The sequence below is a fragment of the Colletotrichum truncatum genome, assembly GCF_014235925.2.
Source record: "Colletotrichum truncatum strain CMES1059 chromosome Unknown Contig_0002, whole genome shotgun sequence".
In the NCBI taxonomy this organism is placed as follows: Eukaryota; Fungi; Ascomycota; class Sordariomycetes; order Glomerellales; family Glomerellaceae; genus Colletotrichum; species Colletotrichum truncatum.
This window is the reverse complement of record NW_027222399.1, coordinates 236,257-252,364: the sequence shown is the minus strand read 5'-3', so window position 1 is coordinate 252,364 and position 16,108 is coordinate 236,257. Positions and strand designations below refer to the sequence as shown.

At 53.9% G+C, this 16,108-nt stretch overlaps 6 protein-coding genes across 6 annotated transcripts; 2 read left to right on the top strand and 4 right to left on the bottom strand.

Annotated features, from left to right (window-relative positions):
• Nucleotides 1–313: 313 nt before the first annotated feature.
• On the top strand, nt 314–1,275 carry CTRU02_203018 (uncharacterized protein; the record flags this gene model as incomplete). Its single annotated transcript, XM_036731397.1, has 2 exons — nt 314–857; nt 1,109–1,275. 2 exons carry the CDS (start codon nt 314–316, stop codon nt 1,273–1,275), a joined length of 711 nt encoding a protein of 236 aa, XP_036576832.1.
• Nucleotides 1,276–1,698: 423 nt separating this feature from the next.
• Nucleotides 1,699–3,355, bottom strand: CTRU02_203017 (uncharacterized protein; the record flags this gene model as incomplete). Its single annotated transcript, XM_036731398.2, has 2 exons — nt 1,699–2,514; nt 2,588–3,355. 2 exons carry the CDS (start codon nt 3,353–3,355, stop codon nt 1,699–1,701), a joined length of 1,584 nt encoding a protein of 527 aa, XP_036576833.2.
• A 1,634-nt stretch (nt 3,356–4,989) lies between these two features.
• Nucleotides 4,990–5,836, bottom strand: CTRU02_203016 (ER lumen protein retaining receptor; the record flags this gene model as incomplete). Its single annotated transcript, XM_036731399.1, has 4 exons — nt 4,990–5,483; nt 5,548–5,614; nt 5,670–5,728; nt 5,812–5,836. The coding sequence occupies 4 exons, from the start codon at nt 5,834–5,836 to the stop codon at nt 4,990–4,992; spliced, it is 645 nt and encodes a 214-aa protein (XP_036576834.1).
• Nucleotides 5,837–6,920: 1,084 nt separating this feature from the next.
• CTRU02_203015 (Ubiquitin and WLM domain-containing metalloprotease) lies at nt 6,921–7,961 on the top strand (the record flags this gene model as incomplete). Its single annotated transcript, XM_036731401.1, has 1 exon — nt 6,921–7,961. One exon carries the CDS (start codon nt 6,921–6,923, stop codon nt 7,959–7,961), a length of 1,041 nt encoding a protein of 346 aa, XP_036576835.1.
• A 674-nt stretch (nt 7,962–8,635) lies between these two features.
• On the bottom strand, nt 8,636–9,546 carry CTRU02_203014 (mannosylphosphate transferase; the record flags this gene model as incomplete). The annotated part of the gene is made up of 2 exons (XM_036731400.1): nt 8,636–8,708; nt 8,786–9,546. 2 exons carry the CDS (start codon nt 9,544–9,546, stop codon nt 8,636–8,638), a joined length of 834 nt encoding a protein of 277 aa, XP_036576836.1.
• Nucleotides 9,547–15,289: 5,743 nt separating this feature from the next.
• CTRU02_203013 (uncharacterized protein) lies at nt 15,290–15,794 on the bottom strand (the record flags this gene model as incomplete). The annotated part of the gene is made up of 2 exons (XM_036731402.1): nt 15,290–15,713; nt 15,778–15,794. The coding sequence occupies 2 exons, from the start codon at nt 15,792–15,794 to the stop codon at nt 15,290–15,292; spliced, it is 441 nt and encodes a 146-aa protein (XP_036576837.1).
• Between the last annotated feature and the right edge of the window lie 314 nt (nt 15,795–16,108).

The window sequence follows — 16,108 nt, the reverse complement described above, 5'->3', positions numbered from 1 at the left end:
GGACTGGACCAAGACCCCTTTTTACCCCGCCAACGCACGAACCGTCACTGAGACACTCCCTTCACCTCTCACACTCCAGCTCACCATCACATGTTTGTCCACCCTGTCCTCATTTCCACACTCAAGCTCCGACCTAACATTATCGAAGGAGAGTCACATTCGACTTAACCTGATTCATTCAAGAAGAAGAAGAAGAAGCTTAACCTCGCAAAACTTCTTTCACACATTAACTCCATCCATCCCACGGATCTTCCAGCCATCGAGGGGACCCTCACCTCTTCGGATAGCTTCAATAACTATCAAATGAAACGCCATGACCGAGATAACCCACCGAAGAAAGAGACTCGCAGAGGATGACGAGGAAGACGAGCACCACAGCTCAAAGCGAAACCGCGCGGGGTCCAACGCCTTCAAATGGCTCTGGTCGCCCTCGCCACCACCGGAAACCTCAACTCAGGGGCTCTGGACATTCTCAGACGCCGAGAACATATTCCGCAGCGTACCACGCGACGGCGACACGCCGCGGTCCTTCTCGCAGCCGCCGGAGCCCGCATTCAGACGAACCAGGCGGCGGGGCGCCATTTCTGTGACTTCCTCTTCGCCGAGCGAACTGGATCGTCATCTCACGATGCAGCTGCAGCAGCAAATTGCGATTATTCGGTTAAAGACGGCCGCCTCTACGAGCAATCTACACGCCCAAGGCAACGACGACAAGGGCGACGAGCTCGAGAGGGTACGGCGTGAGCTCGAGGACGTGCAGATCGACTCGACTCTGCCGTCGCTCCTCGGCCTCTCATTAGACTTTGACCGGAAGCTTGACTTCGGGTCCAGTCGTTCGCCGGAAGCTTCACAGGGAGGTAAGTCATGAAGCACCCTCCCCGAGTCCGGGTCAAGAGCACCCTTTTTACCGAAGAGGAGAGGGGTTTCGGAAAGGGTGGGCAAAGGAACTGTTGGACTATGTAATTTTCCCGCCGGCAGCAAACACCCCCTTCACCGGGTTTGAACCGACGATCAAACCATGAACTCCTGTCCCCCCTCCCCCCCCCTCACCCTTGTCCATTAACAACCCAGAGAGAAATAACTAACCAACACATGAACCATGCATTAGAACCCGGTTCACCGACGGGCACCGGCTGCCTGTGGGATTCCAAGGAGGCGAGAATAAGCCGGCGAGAAGACGCAGGGAACATGCGACAACAGTGCCATGTTGGGTGTAGCGGCGCCGGCAGAGAGGGTCCAACGGGCCCCGGTATGTGGAGGAGGCCGCGAACTTGAGACCAAACTCTGCTTTGCCAAGACCTTCTGGGCTCCCCCAACTCCCAAGACACAGATACGACGTATTTCGGAGGTAACAAGAGAGGGGGGAGGGGGGTGCTATAACGCACGTATAATATGTAATTTAGGTGTCAAGACAAGCGGTTCATGCAGTGAAAGTGCGATGACAGCTCATTGGCATGTAATAGCATGAATGGCATGAATGTCAAAGGGTAAAATAAAATAATAATAACAATACTTTGATTGTATTGTAGAATGTGATTGTTGTTGTAGTAGTTGTGTTCGGGTATCATAACCCTTCAAATAATTAAGAAAATATGAATAAATAAAACAAACGTTACTCAACGCATTAATCATAGTCATCCGATATATCATATATTTCCGTAAGTCAGTCAAACCCCAACCCACCCCCTCCTACTCCCCTCACTTTCCCGGAGGAGGCGTCGAACTCGATCTCGCAAAGGGCCAATTAGGACCCTTCTCCTCCGACGGGCTGTCAACCAGGTCCCCAAACGGGCTCACGGTCTGCGTCCGTCTCAGATAGTTCTTGCTACCCTCCCCAAACTCGCTCTCCTCGTCCACCTTGCTCAGCTTCTCGTTGGTATACGTAGGTGCTGCAAAAGGCGGAGGCGGTCCCGTTATCGACGGCTCCCTGTCTCGGGACGGGGGAGGACTGGAACCGGGTATGGGAGGTAGTGCCGTGGTAGGCGGACCGTCGCGCGAGCGCGGCGGGAATAGAGAAAAGGATTGCTTCCTCGGCGACGGCGGCACGGGTCTCCTCGTCACCGACGGCTCTCGCTGTAACGGCTGTATGCCTACGCCGCCCCCCATCTGGGGGGCGGTAGTACTAACGAAGGTCGTCGTGCGGGAGAAATTAGGTGCGCCATCGTCGCCGTAGTTGCTCACTGCGTACCCCATCCCGCCAGACCCCGTAGTCCTCGCCGTGTCTGGTCTTGTCGGTGATATGGACCGTTTCATGTCTGGCGGATAACCATTGCTCGTTGCCAGGGCGTTTGTCGTAACGAGTGTGTCCTGCTTGGGATAGCTGATCTCGCGTCGTAAACGGCTGGCCGTCTCCTGCTTGTCCTTGCGCTTACCGCGGCGGTACCGGGTGAAGATGTAAAAGGCCAAAACAGTCAGCAGAGAAGAGCCGATGATGGCTCCTACAACTGCGAGAGCTGCTTGCGTTACCGACACAGCTGCTCCCTGTGCCTGAGAGACTCTCAAGTTGGCGTCGTCCTGTAAGCCGTGTTAGTTACCACACCACTCCATGAGATGGACCAATGTATAAGGGGGGGGGGGGGGACCATACCCTCGCGGCTTGAATCTGCTGCTGCGCCTGTTGCTGTGCACTCTGAACAGCTGCGCTCGCCGACTGTGTGACAACGGCAATAGCTGCTGCTGCACTGGCACTAGCACTCGCCTGGATACTCGCAATCTGCGATGCCAGCTGCGTTGAGGCGCTGTTCGTGACAAGCTGCAGGTTATTCGCAATCTCCCTGCTCGCGCTCTCCCTCGCCTGGTTCTGAGCGTTGATAATGCCCTCCCTCGCGCTCGCTTGGGCCTGGTTGACGGCGTTGTTGGCCGAGATTGACGCCCGTGTCGCCGCATCATTGGCCTGCCTCGCCTGTTCCTCCGCCTGCCGTTGCCTGTCCTGAGCTTGCCGGACCTGATCGTTGGCCTGCTGGACGGCCTCCCGCGCCGACTGAGACGCTTGAGCAATGGCCTGCTGCGCGGACCGTGAGGCCTGGTTGATGGCCTCGATGGGGTTGCTGAGATCCTGTCTCCCGAACAGCGCCGGTGGCGTAGGCACCGCTAGCACGACACGGTCTTCGAGTGCGACGGGCTTGTTGATGTCCACCGACGCCGTGGGCGGCTCCGACCGCCTGCCCAAGATATCCATAATGATATGTTCCCCTCCTCCACCCCTCCCTCGCCTCCTATGAGGCTCTGCCTGTGATCGACCGTCTCCTCCGTCGACCCATCGTGCCCACCTGCCTTTGTTTCCTTCTACCGCCGCCAACACGAAGCAGACCCAAGCAGAGAGCAGTAATATTGTTGGGAGGCAAGCCTTCACCATGATTTCATGTCGGATTATGTGTATGTGTGCCTCCTCTTCGTTGTTGTAAACATAGTAGTCTCCCTTCTCTTTACCCAGTAAAACTGAATTTCTTTCCACAATCAATGTATTAATGAGACGAAAACGACGATAGAACACTACAAAAGAAAATAGAACCAAAAAAAGACCAGTCCAAAAAGAAAGAAAACCAGAGTCACGAAACGGCCCTGATCGGCGGCCCTCGCGCATGTTATGGTCCGCTTCGTCCTAACCATCCAACGGCGGCGAGCACACGCCCATTGAGCCGAAGCCCTACGAGACTCGTCCTCCCTGGCTCACCCGCCATCATTCCTCCCCCCGCCTCCGCAGCCAACATTCATCGTTGCTCATGGCTATCCAGTCGGCTTGATTGGAAGATGGCGGGCGACGGGGCCAGAAGCTGGGACCGGCGACAAATGGTTGTTCAGGCACAATCTTTGATAGATCAGATTCGGGCCCGTCGCGAACCATCGCATCTTTCTATTCGGTAACACCCCGGGACCCAGGGTCGTGTAAGGCACAGATGGTTTCACAAGTCGATTTGGAAACAGAGGGCTGCCAGAACCGATGGCATGAGTTTATGCCTGCCAGAGGGGTAACGGGTTTTGTTATACCCTCACGGCATCAATATTCGGTGCGTTCCGAGCTTGGTAGTGTCTCAAGAGGCCAGTGTCGGTCTGGGTCCCCCGGTTCATTGAGGCTCTCCGGCGGAGGGGGTCCTACGGTTGCGGGAACCCTCTCTAACAGCGTCGATCCTCTATTTTCTTGGTGTCGCATATCCCTGCCAAGATCGCTTGACTCGGGCCCAGCGTGCTGGCAAGGTTGGGGTAGCCAGAGTAACTCTAAAGGAATCTGCCGGCTTGAAGAGAGTTGCAAGGAGTCATGAACCGAACCAACAGCCAGCAACCACATCAACTCAAATAGAAGGCGTTCTTCCCTCTAGGTTTTTCCTCTTTCCTCCCCCCTCCTAGTCGGGAAATGACGACGAAAGCCAAATCCTGAGCAGGGAACGACCACGGCCGGCAACCCAAAATCAAGATTAGGACTCCGGCACCCGACGGATTAAACCGAATGGTGCGAGTCATCCACGCGGTTGCCGCTGGACGGTGCGTGCGCGCGGACAGTAGCGGAGGAAACGTTCCATGCATGGGAGGTACAGCGGGTTTGGAAAATTGGAAACGTTCTTCACATTGACCATCTATATACCAGTGGTGCCCCAGTATTTCTCTTCTGCCTTGTCGTCCCCGATCTTGTCGACCTGTGAGCAGTCATATCAGCAGCTCAGCATGCTCGACTGACTGGCCGTGGGCCGCCCCATGCAAAACTAACCATATCTCCCAACGCCAGCCATGCATTCATCCTGCACGGAGAGGATATCCCGTACCCTGCCACCTGGACCACTTTTGTGTGTGCCTGATATCCGAAGTTTGTGTTTGTGTGTTTGATAGACTGGATGAAGAAAATCAGATCATGGCCCGTTACGGGGCTCCGATAATTCTCGGAGATTTGTTGCGTCCCATGTCTCTCAGCTCCGTGCCGTCACCCGATGCCTCAACGTAGGTTGCCTCGGTTTCGGGACGGACGAAAGCTCTTGTTAAGTAGCAATGGTGGAGACCTTAGACGGGCAGCTTGAACTTCTTGCCCTTCATCACCTTGGTGTAGTAGATCCAGAAGAAGTCCGAGTACAAGATGGTCTGGATGATGCCGGCGATGATGGCGATCCAGTCGACCTTGTGGTTCACCTCGGTGAAGTAGCGGTAGATCCAGTTGGGGATGTACAGAGCGCGGTAGATACCGAGGGCGGCGAGGTAGTGAGTAGTGATGGTCTCGGCCTCACCGGTGCGCTGGAGCATGAAGAGCTGGGGAAGGATGGCGACGGACTCGAGCCAGATGGAGAAGGCCCAGAGAATCTCCCAGAAGGTGTAGTAGTAGGGGAAGATGATGGCCAGGACGGCAGCGCCTCCGAGCAGGTACTGGACACGGAAAGTGTCCTGGTTCGGGTCGTTGGTGGGCTTGTAGGCAGTGGTCATCAGGTACACGATGTAGCCCTGGGAGGTGATGAAAAGGATCTTGAAGATAAGGTTCCAGAGGCTGGTGGTGGAGAAGAGGTCTGTCGAAAACGGGAGTCAGCGCAGGTCAAACATAAAGCAGTAGACGAGAACCAATGGGCGTACCAAGGTATCTGGTGATGTAGACCAGCAGGTAGAGGGCTTGCGACTTGAATGAGATACCGGAACAGCTCTGTGGATGGATTAGATAAGGATCGCAGATGGCATGGCGGGCATCGCAAGCTCACATTCATCTGAACCATCTTGTGGAGGAGGATGCCAATACTGGCAAGGTGGGACAAGTCCCCTAGACGTCCATGTTAGTCGACAAGACCGTCCCGATACAGAGGTAATCATCGTCTCGATGCGCGACAGAGCATCAACACATACCCATAATGCGGAAGAGGTTGAGCATCGTGGCGGTTCAACGACAGGGCGGGGACCAGTCGCAATTGATTGATGGTAGAGCTTCAGTATAGATCGGGAGCTTTGAAGCTGCCAGGACAGCAAGCAGCTGGTGTTCGTGGTCAAGCAGGGGTTGGATGGGTTGCTAATCGAGGTACCCGGGTCGTGTCGAGTTTATCGTCGGTGTCGCGATGGGCGATATGGGCGTCGAAAATATGTCCAGGGAGAGTGAGCTTCAAACTGCGTTCGGCAGCTGTTATTTTCTTTATTTTTTATTTTTTGGGTTCAGGCGGTTCCGGGAAGTCGAAAGGACACGAACGCGATTGCAAGCTCATTGGAAGCTAAAACCGCCGGCAGCCCAGACCACAACCTGGCCAGCTGCCACTGCCAGTTCTCCAATCCACAGAGCTGCAATCTGAATGGCTGATTGCCGTTTTACCTAAGACAAAGTGGCCAGGTACCACACAGCCTTTCTTCTTTCCCTGGTTTCGGCTTAGGTAATGAGACAGGGCTGCCCTGTACGTACTGCTACAGAGTCACAGAGTATGTGCAACCAGCACACACTACGTAGTTGTACTACTTTCTTGCCCTGGAGAGGAAAGAAGGAGACCCACAGTCACCCGCTGCAGCTGTTGCCTTAGCTGCCAGGAACCAACCACGGAGGCCCTCTTTTTCGGAATGAGTGACACCGCTCTTGGATTTGGGAAACATTCTCCTGCTGAGGTAATCAGGATCACACGGAATCCCCGAAGCTTTTCCGTTGGTTGATTTTCGTGAGGACCCTTCGGACCCACCGCTAAGTCCAGGCCGAAGAGGGAGACGGACATCGGATTCCAGCTGTGACGTATTACAAAGCTGCCTGACTGACAAACCTCCGGACGGCCTCACCGGTGACCATCTGCGCCTCATCCAGACTGTTTCTTGCACATTCTACGCACTCCTTTCCCGTATATATTCCCGATACACCTTTCGCAGCTGTTGTAGATGGTGTCACATTTACTCGTACGGCTTCTTCGAAATATCTACGTTATCAACCAAAACCAACCACAAAATTAAAAACAAAAAAGTTTCAAACTACCCTTTCAAACCCCACCATGACCGAACCCCATCGTGACGAGTCGGACTACGACTCCTCAGATGAAGCCATCACCATCACCCTCACCCATCGCAATACACCGCACACCTTCAAATTCCCCAGCGACGGTACAATAACTCACCTCTCCGAAGACGTCGAAGATACCCTCTCGATCCCCGCATCCAACCAAAAATTCATCGTCCCGAAACTCGGCCTCCTCAAACCCCCGTTCAAGGACCCCGACATGTCGCTCACGGGCCTTCAAGGCAAGAAAATAATGCTCATGGGCGTCGAGGCAAAGGAGGTCGCATCGCTGCAGGCGGCATCCGAGTTCGCCGCGCGGAGGAACGCCGCCCGCAGCGCAGCTCGCAGGGCGAACCGCCCCTCGCGCAGGAGAGACCAGGCCAAGTCGCAGGCCCACAGCACTTATACCTTCCTGTCCGTCCGGCCGCTCGCCGGCCTGCCTCACCCGGAACGATCGCTCGCGCTGTTGGAGAAGCTGAAGGAGGACCCCGGCATTCGCGCGTCGATGGTCAAGCACAAGTTTAGCGTCGGCCTGCTGACGGAGATGGAGCCCCTGTCAAATACGCAGTCGAGCCACGAGGGCACGACAAGGTTACTCGGACTGAACCGCAATCAGGGCGAGGTCATCGAGTTGAGGCTGCGGACGGACGCGCACGACGGGTACAGGGATTACAAGACGATTCGCAAGACTTTGTGCCACGAGCTCGCGCACAACGTCCACGGCCCGCACGATAGGAATTTCTGGGACCTGTGTCATCAGATTGAGCGCGAGGTTGACGCTGCGGATTGGAAGCACGGCGGACAGACTGTCGGACAGCAGTCTTCGTACTATGCGGCAGCGGAGGACGAGGAGGAAGGTTTCGAGGACCACGGGGGCTGGGAAGGTGGAGACTTTGTCGTCGGCGGAAGCGCCGCTGACAACAAAGGTCTTAGCCGGCGGGAGATTCTGGCAAAGGCGGCCGAGGAGAGAGTTCGGAAGATGAATATGGAGAGGCGTGACGGCGGGAAGCCCGACTCTGGCGGCGCATCATCTTGACGATGACCACGTCGGGTTCTGCATTTTACTGTGTTTGGTTTTATAATTCTTTGGTCAAGAAGCATTGCGACGGCGTTTGGTATAGATATGGATTCATGACACGGCCCTCACTGGCCAAAGGCGGAAAATCTCCGAAATGTTTTTAGTCAAATTTCAGTACTAGGCTTTGGTTTGCCCCTTCATTGTCTCCGGGTATCTACCTGTGCAAATCTAATTTTTGCAAATATATAATGTCTTTTAATGGCCTCGCGGTCGATTCCATTCATATGGTGATCAACCAATCCACAATGTGTACCCAACCGTGCGATGCTGCTCGTTGACCAAGAGCAACCCACCCGTATTCGTGTGATATACGCGGAAAAAAAAAGAAAAAAAAAAAGACGAAAGGGAGACGGCTAGGTCTGTGTGTATCCTCCCAGCTGGAATCCCTGACCCCGGAACACCTTCATCTTATGCCATGCCAAAACCAGAACACCACCCATGCATGTTAGCGTGCAAAGGAAGGAAAAAAAAAAAAAAAACAGGAATGCTGCCCGCCAAAAATGCTCATGTGTTTTTATGGGAAAGGGGACAAAAGAAAAGCCGAAAAATAATCAGCCGCAAATGTAAACCATTGTGCGTGCTGGTCCAGCTCCGAGTAGTCTTTATTTCCGTCACCGCAAATCATTCGCCTCTTATTGTTGAGGCTTTTGGTCGTCGGGTTGTTGAACCTTGATCCACTCCTTTTGCTCTGGCTCCCATTTGTGTCTATTAGTCGTGTTAGTGAACGGCCCGAAGTATCAACCTTAAATAGGCGGGCGGAACTCCACGCAGATCTGACTTACCCTTGCCATTCAGTGGTGACCAGGCTCTTAGTTCCGTACTCATCAGACAGGATGCGCTCGAAGCTGTAGGGAATAACGGCAGGAACACCCTCGAACTCGGTCTCGCGCATGGGGAAGAGATCGGTGGTGTGGTAGCGATGGTAGTTTTTGCAACTCCAGACGCCCGGCATGCCGGAGGGGTCGCGCTCGGCAAGGCCGGTGATGTCGATGAAAGCACCGTTGGCCATGTTGATCCAGCGGGCATCGATGATGTTCTGGCCATCGCCGCGGTCTTTGTCGGTGCCGTGGGGGTTAACGTCGAGTAGATAACGCTCCTTTTGGGGGTTGCCCTCGGCGTCCGTCCAGTCGTAATCGTGCTCGGTGCGGTTCATGTTCTGGCCAAGCCAGTAGAGGGTAGCCGTGGACACCTGGACATCAAGATCATAATCCCAAGGCATGATCTTGCCGTTCCACCACCAGCCGAGGAGTGTGCCGTGGGCGAGCCAGGTCTCGATGTTGAGTTTCTTCGTAATTGTTAGGTAAGAGCGAATGAGGTTACGGAGGACGACGCGATGTTCGTTATAGGGGACGGCCTCCTTGAAGTAGCGGATGTCGTAGTGGCCGAGCTCTTCACCGCAGCAAGGCTCGTGGAAGTATTTGGTATCTTCACGTTTAGCCAGCACTGGAGGTGATACTTCTTGGCTAGGTGGTTGTGAAGGTGCCGCAGCAACTGTGGATGTGAGGCCCAAGAGGGCGAGGGGGATGGCAACGCTGAACCTCATGGTGCTATATGTGCTGCTATGCCGGTCTGGAGTGGATGATGAACAAGTCGATGTCGAGATCGCCTATCGGCACCTGGAAAAGCTGGTTTGTTATTTTCGGCCAAGAGAAAACCGGTGTTGTCTTTTCGTGAGGGAGGCCTCGTTGGTGCCAAGAGGTTGTCGAGTCTAAAAGGAGTCGATGCGGCAGGAAGCAGGTTCAAATCACCGTCGAAAAGAAAGGAGCCAAGCGAATCGTTCAAAAGAGAAGAAAAGCCAAACTCGATGGGTATCACTGAGTTGTGAAGACTAAAAGCACGTGGATCCGACTGGTTGTGTAATATTCGTAGTCGTGGGAATCGTCAGGAGGTGAATGCGAAGATGAGATGACAGATGAGCGAGGTTAGGGTGAAGGTGAGGTGAGGTGAGGCGGGCGTATAAGTCGGTACTGGAAGGTGATGACACTAATGACAACAGGAATAAGACAGCAGCGGACGACTGATGTGGAATAAAAATGGATATAAGCGGATCTGCAACAGAAGAGATCTAGACGCTGTCAAAGTTCGGATTCAAGATACTGGGGGCGTTGAAACACGGGAGTGCCAAGAAGTACGAGGCAGGAGGAAGAACCGGGACAGACATGAATGAAGCGCGGCAGGGCGATACCGAGATGATATGTAAATGCGGGATGAAATAAGAAACCGAGAGAGGTATCCCAAGTATGGAGTACACTAGGCGTGGTGTGCGGTGTGGAGAGTATTCGTGGAGTGGTGTGTCTGCAACGAAGGGGAGTGTACAGGAGGCAGGAGGCGTCCCGCCCACCGTTTCCCTTCCCGAATCCCGTCATGTTGTCAAGCTGTGATTACCCTGTTTGCCTTGCCAAGATCTGGGCAGTCGGTTTCTCTTTGGACCTCCTTTCTTCCCGAGGGTTCCTTCTTTTTCTTGCATATCTTTTTTTTTCTTATTTTTTCTTATTTTTATTTATTTTTTATTTCTAGACATGAAAACACAACCAAACAAGACATTACTTACAAAGTAGAAGCAGACAAGAAAGTAGTGACTCGTCGTTCCCACACGGGGCAGAACGCAAAACGCCTCGCCTCACATACAAACGAAGGAGAAAAGCGATACGTACTCCAGGCCTTACGTACCACCAGTGCCGCAAAGAGACGATGGAAACGGCCAGAGTCTGTTCTCCCACATTCCTTAGCGCGTGTACGATGCGAATTTGCGCGTATGTGCCATGATAAGTGGCATACGTAATCCCGCTCAGGAAAGGAGGTCCTAGTCATGAAATTGTGTGGTCCGGACTCAATCCGATGCCAGGGAGCCAGTGACGAGCCGCGGTTTTGACTGCTTCCGGTGACGAGTCTTCAGAGTCCCCAGCGGGAGGAGACGGGGGGTCCCATTTACGGTACATAGAGTTAATTAAAAGGGACGACCAAAAAGAAGCTTGGTGCTGGGCAGTGGAAGTGGCCCGGGTGTAACGGGGGAGGGAGGACTGGGGCGGGATGGAGACTGCAGATTTTGATATTCGTGGCTCAGCATCCCTATTCCCGGAAGACGGCTGAAAGGCCTTTTTTTTTTTTTTTCGGCCTGCAATGGTCGCGTGAGGGAGCAGGGTTACTGCCTCATTGTCCGTTGCATTACCACCACTCAATACTTACAATGTAGTAGATGTCCTCCAGTCGCAGAGCCAGGGGGAGGGCGTGTGTGTGTGTCGTGTGCTCTCCTTCCTTGGTGTTTCTTGGTCTCCGTCGCCGCATAAGCCGCTAGTGGCCTTGGCAGCATAAGGAGCACTCCGCGTCAACTGAGAGGAGGGGCTTGCACATATCCGATCAGAATCAAGTATCGAGTGCTGAGCGCGAAGTATCCACTAAATGCTTTTTTTTCCCTTCTTTTTTTCCAGTCCATTTTGAGTATGTCGATCTGGGGCAGTACCGTTGGTTTTGTTGTGACAATGTGCTTGATTGGCCAGCCGATGTTTAACGGACGACGTCGTTAAGTAGCTAATAGTCCGATGTCAACATTTTTTGCAAAAATATCCAAAGTTAAATAAGCAGTAAAGTCTCACTCAGCTGGAATGTGTCAGACTCTTTGGACGGATAGATCTTGCTACTAACCGTACTGGCATATGCATGGTAGCAAAATAAGTATCTAAGCGTTCCGGAATTAACGGTGCTGACATAAAGCCCGCTACTGAATTTTGGCAGGAGCTCGCCTGCCACAACCCTCCATTTTCCTGGCGACCAACGTCACAATGGAACCTTTTGTCAATGTTTCCCCATCAAATGGAAGCCAGCCCCTGTCACCCACCGGAAGGCAAATCTGGGCTTAATCAACAGAAATCACCACGACCACAATTATCTATGACGGGGCCATTTCGTTCTCGACAAATGGACGAATGATATGGCCGTCAGTTGACTGTCGCGTGCCCGTCACCTCCATTCCGACCATCCATCCCAACCCATCAATTACGGTTGGTGGTAACAATGTAGACAACCATGGTAACCCGCAGTAGTCAAAAACCACAAACTGGGAACTTCATCCGATGACCAGCACCGAAAACCGCATAAGCCTCTTTTTACCGATACCGATGTCATGACGGGGGGATACACACCCTCACACCGCACATTCTACTTCAGTCTCCTTTGCGTTACATGATAATACGAAATTTTCAGGCGTACGAGTGAAACAAAACGGTCAACAGATGCCGCCTTTGCCAGCGCCATAACCAGAAATTGGCCCGAGTCTTGGAAAGCCCAACTCTCCTCCCTTGGCACGTTTGGCGCCTCCTCCAAAACTTTCAGCCATGGCGCTTCCCGGCCAATGATCCGAGGCCCTGCGCCAGGGCCTCACCTTGGCCTTCCTCGGCGCTGCTCATTATTGTCCAGCACCAAACAATAGCAATATGAGCACCAAAGTTCCGCCCCGCTGCTTGGCTTTGCTTTCTTTCTGGCCTCCTACCTGGTTAGGGATACTCTTCGGCTGTGGTCTTTGCACAGAGAATTTATTCTGAATACGAGCTGTCTGTCGTCCGTCATTTTGCATCAAATCTTCCATCAGCCGCTTGTCGCATCGTGAATGAACCAACACCCTCAAAAACAAACCCATCTGTCTGTGCACCTAGGGGGCTGGCTATCAGAGCCCCTCTACAGCGATCAGCGGCTCTGCAACGTCTGAAGGATGGGCGCCCGAGACAGGAGTTGGTGGATGGGCGACTGACGAACAACACTACTGTGTTTAAAATCGTCCGAACTCGCCGCTATTCCCTGATGGAAGTCTGGGACGGAATTGGGATAGCCAGCAAGCCAAAACCCAAACCCCCGGCAGAAGCTCTATCCATCGACCAACCCCCGTTCCATTGGCGATTCACTTTCATAAAAGTCCCACAGGTGACGCGTGGCCTGCTCCCTCAACCCCTGCACCCCTTATCCCTTTTTGGGGCAGCGGCTGTCTGGTCCCAAGAAGGGCATGCAATGTATTTTCTTTGTTTTCGTATTTTGTCTGCCCATTGTGCCTCACCCACTCTACGCGCATAACCGGCACAGATTGACTTTCCCACCAGGAATGTGGCGCAACATGGCATAGGGCTTCCGCTCCGCCCGCCAATCGTCCACCTCCGGGGCAAGTTGGTTAAACTGTTCACGGAGCGAGGCTGTGCCGTATTTCCCTTTGGGTTGTCCTAGCCTGGAGTTTCTGTCTCCGTGACGCTCTGCCCATGAACTCCCAGTCACTAGTCCCCGCCGGCAATATGGCACCTGGGAGAATGGTGGCGGTAGATGCTTTTGCGGCACTCGGTTTCAGGTCCTCTCGTTAACATTGGGGGACTCGTCACCTGGCCGCGCAAGTAAAAGGAAGTCGGCACCGCTACCACGAGGAAGCTAGACGCGATTCAGACCTGGCAGCAGCAACCTGAAGGAGAGTTTGGGTTTTGGCACGGCTGGGGAAAACGCCATCCGATAAGACTCTGTTTTGTTGCCATGGGATGTGTGATGGCGGCTGCATTTCTCGGCACCGAAGCGGCGGAGCGGTAAACGCAAGAACAACTCAGTCCTCAGTACCCCGGATGCCCACCACCACCTGTACGAAATACGTCGATACAGCTTGTCGCATGTCAGCCTTCCCCCTCTCCCTGAGAATGGCTGCAGAAGGATCGTGGTTGGCGGGTAGAGAGTGGTACTCTCTGTCTTGGCTTCCTGCCGGCGTTCCGGCTCAAGTCACGCATGAATGTCTGATATTCGGATATAATCATAAACAAGCAGGTACATACTCGCCCAGCCGTCGGGCACCCAAGTGGAATGTCACCATTTGTCGTGGCGGAATCCTTTGAGATGCATTCATCTCATCATGGCGACGCAGACGCCCTTGGCAAGAATGCCTGTTTCTTTTTTGGTGCTATCCACGACTGGAAAGTCCCAGGATGTTGGGGACAAGACTGTAGCGCTAGAGGGTGAAGCGACGTTTTTTCTCAACCGTCTTCGCGCTGTAATTACGACGAAAAGTGACTTCGCATTTGCCCCACTCAAGCATGCGAAGAGGGGATGTCAGTCGGGCCCTTGGGTTACTGTTCATGTTCAGTCAGATTTCGGACGAACAACGTAGTAGTACGACTCGCGGCCTGCGCAAGTCCGTAGACCGTAAGACGTAGCACAGCATGAAGGGGTCTGCCGACGCCACAACCCGAAATGCGAGCCTACGCAAAGCCCGCAGATAATTAATTACCCGACCATGATCCTACGCGGGTGTGCCGTAATGTGGGCAGGGCTGGGTGGAGGTGATGGGGGGGAAGACGGGATGTGCCCACTCCGGGATTCGGGGGGGAAGGGGAGGCACAGCCCACCCAATTTACACACACCCCCGGGAGCCCTCCTCCCCTCCTTCTTCCAGTTCCGCCCCGCTCCATCGAGCGATGCGGCGCTATCTTCCGCGCGCCTCTGACGGCCCGCCGAGCCAAGAATATACGGTATCGGGGATGATGTCCGGCCGGCTCGACGGCCGAGACTTTCCTGTGCCGGGAATCTTTTGGTGGAATAAACTCTATTTCAGGGCCCTTCCCACCTCACCCCCGTCGACCGCTCAGCCTCGTTCATCGTCATTGTATTCGTGGACTTGGCTTTTTCCAGGGTCCCCCCCCTTCCCTGAGCAGGACGTGCCGGAGGGTGCGGGTAACATCACACATGAATGGACATGACAAAATATCTATCTCCAGGAGCTTGTTATGCTGATCTACTATTGTAGCCCAAAAGCTTTTTTTTTTCGTTTCCATGTTTGTTTTTCTTTTTCTCCTTTTTCTTCCGGGTTGGCGGTACGCAAGGGGTCCAGAGAGGACCCAGGACCCAGGACCCAGGACCCTTTACCCCAGTTCCAACTTAAAGCTTGGTGAGCAGCACGTCGATCTGATCATGTGAAAAGACAACCGCCGGATAAGTTTGGTTTGGGTTCAGACAGGCGCGAATGCAGTCAATTACAATCGTGATGCCCACCATGGTAGCTGCCCTTAGTCTCTCAGTGTGACGGCGACGTTTGGCCAGCTTCGCTTCTATCCAACACTCGAGAATACACGCACGCACACACACACACAACAACAGCAACAGCAACAGAAAACGCCGTAGTATGCACCCATAAGACCCGCCTGGTATCGCACGTTGAATATTTCCTACCCCTTTGACGACCGTGGCATTGCCCCGAAACGCGAACCTAATCGTTATTCATAACCATTCGTCCCCCGCCCCTCCCCCCCCCATATTCAAAATGCTCTCCCTGATTACAAGCGGATGTTGATATCCAAGCACTCGACCCTCCACTCCCGGCGGCCCAGCAGGCTGCGCAGCCACTCGATACCAAGTCCCGTCCACTCTTGCCTCTGCCGTGCGAGCTCTTCGGCAGCGGCGCCGGCCAGTGCGCTGGCGGTGGAGTTGATGACCTCGGCCACTGTAGCGTTGAAGGTTATGTTGGGATCGATCTCGGGTATCGGCGACGAAGAGAGAGAAATCGGCGGGCGCGGTTGAAACCAGTTGCTGCTAAAGTCGAAGAAGCATCGATCAGACCAGTTGCATGAGGTCAGGAAGAGGATGAGGAGCAGGAAGCTGCAGTAGACGCATGGCCGGTTGAGAAAGTAGGTGCAGATGAAGAAGAGGAAGATGAAGGCGGGCGACGCATTGGTTGGGATGAAGAGAAGCGGGAGCCAGCTGTTTCGATACACGTTAGCGGTCATATCCTTCTACTAGTATAGCGTTTTGTCTGGTGGTTTACCTTCGAAGGCAGAACATGGTGACGGTGGCAGATGTTGCTCAGGACGAACTCCAAATCGCTAATAGGAAGCTGATCACAGGTTCCTCCGGGCGAGAGCCCCTTATTCGTATACCCAGCCGGCAACAGCAGCGACGCTTCAGCACAATGATTCAGTAAGAGCCGGTTGTTATCTATCCCACTCGCAACCAGTGTGTGGCCGTATCAGCTCGGTCCGGGGTTCGTCGTTTAGGATCGATCGGAGTTTCGGGATGCGGCAGATGGGAAATGCGACGGGGTCGGTTAGAAATCAAATCCAGGTCGACCGTAACAACAGACTGTGCGGTATTAGACA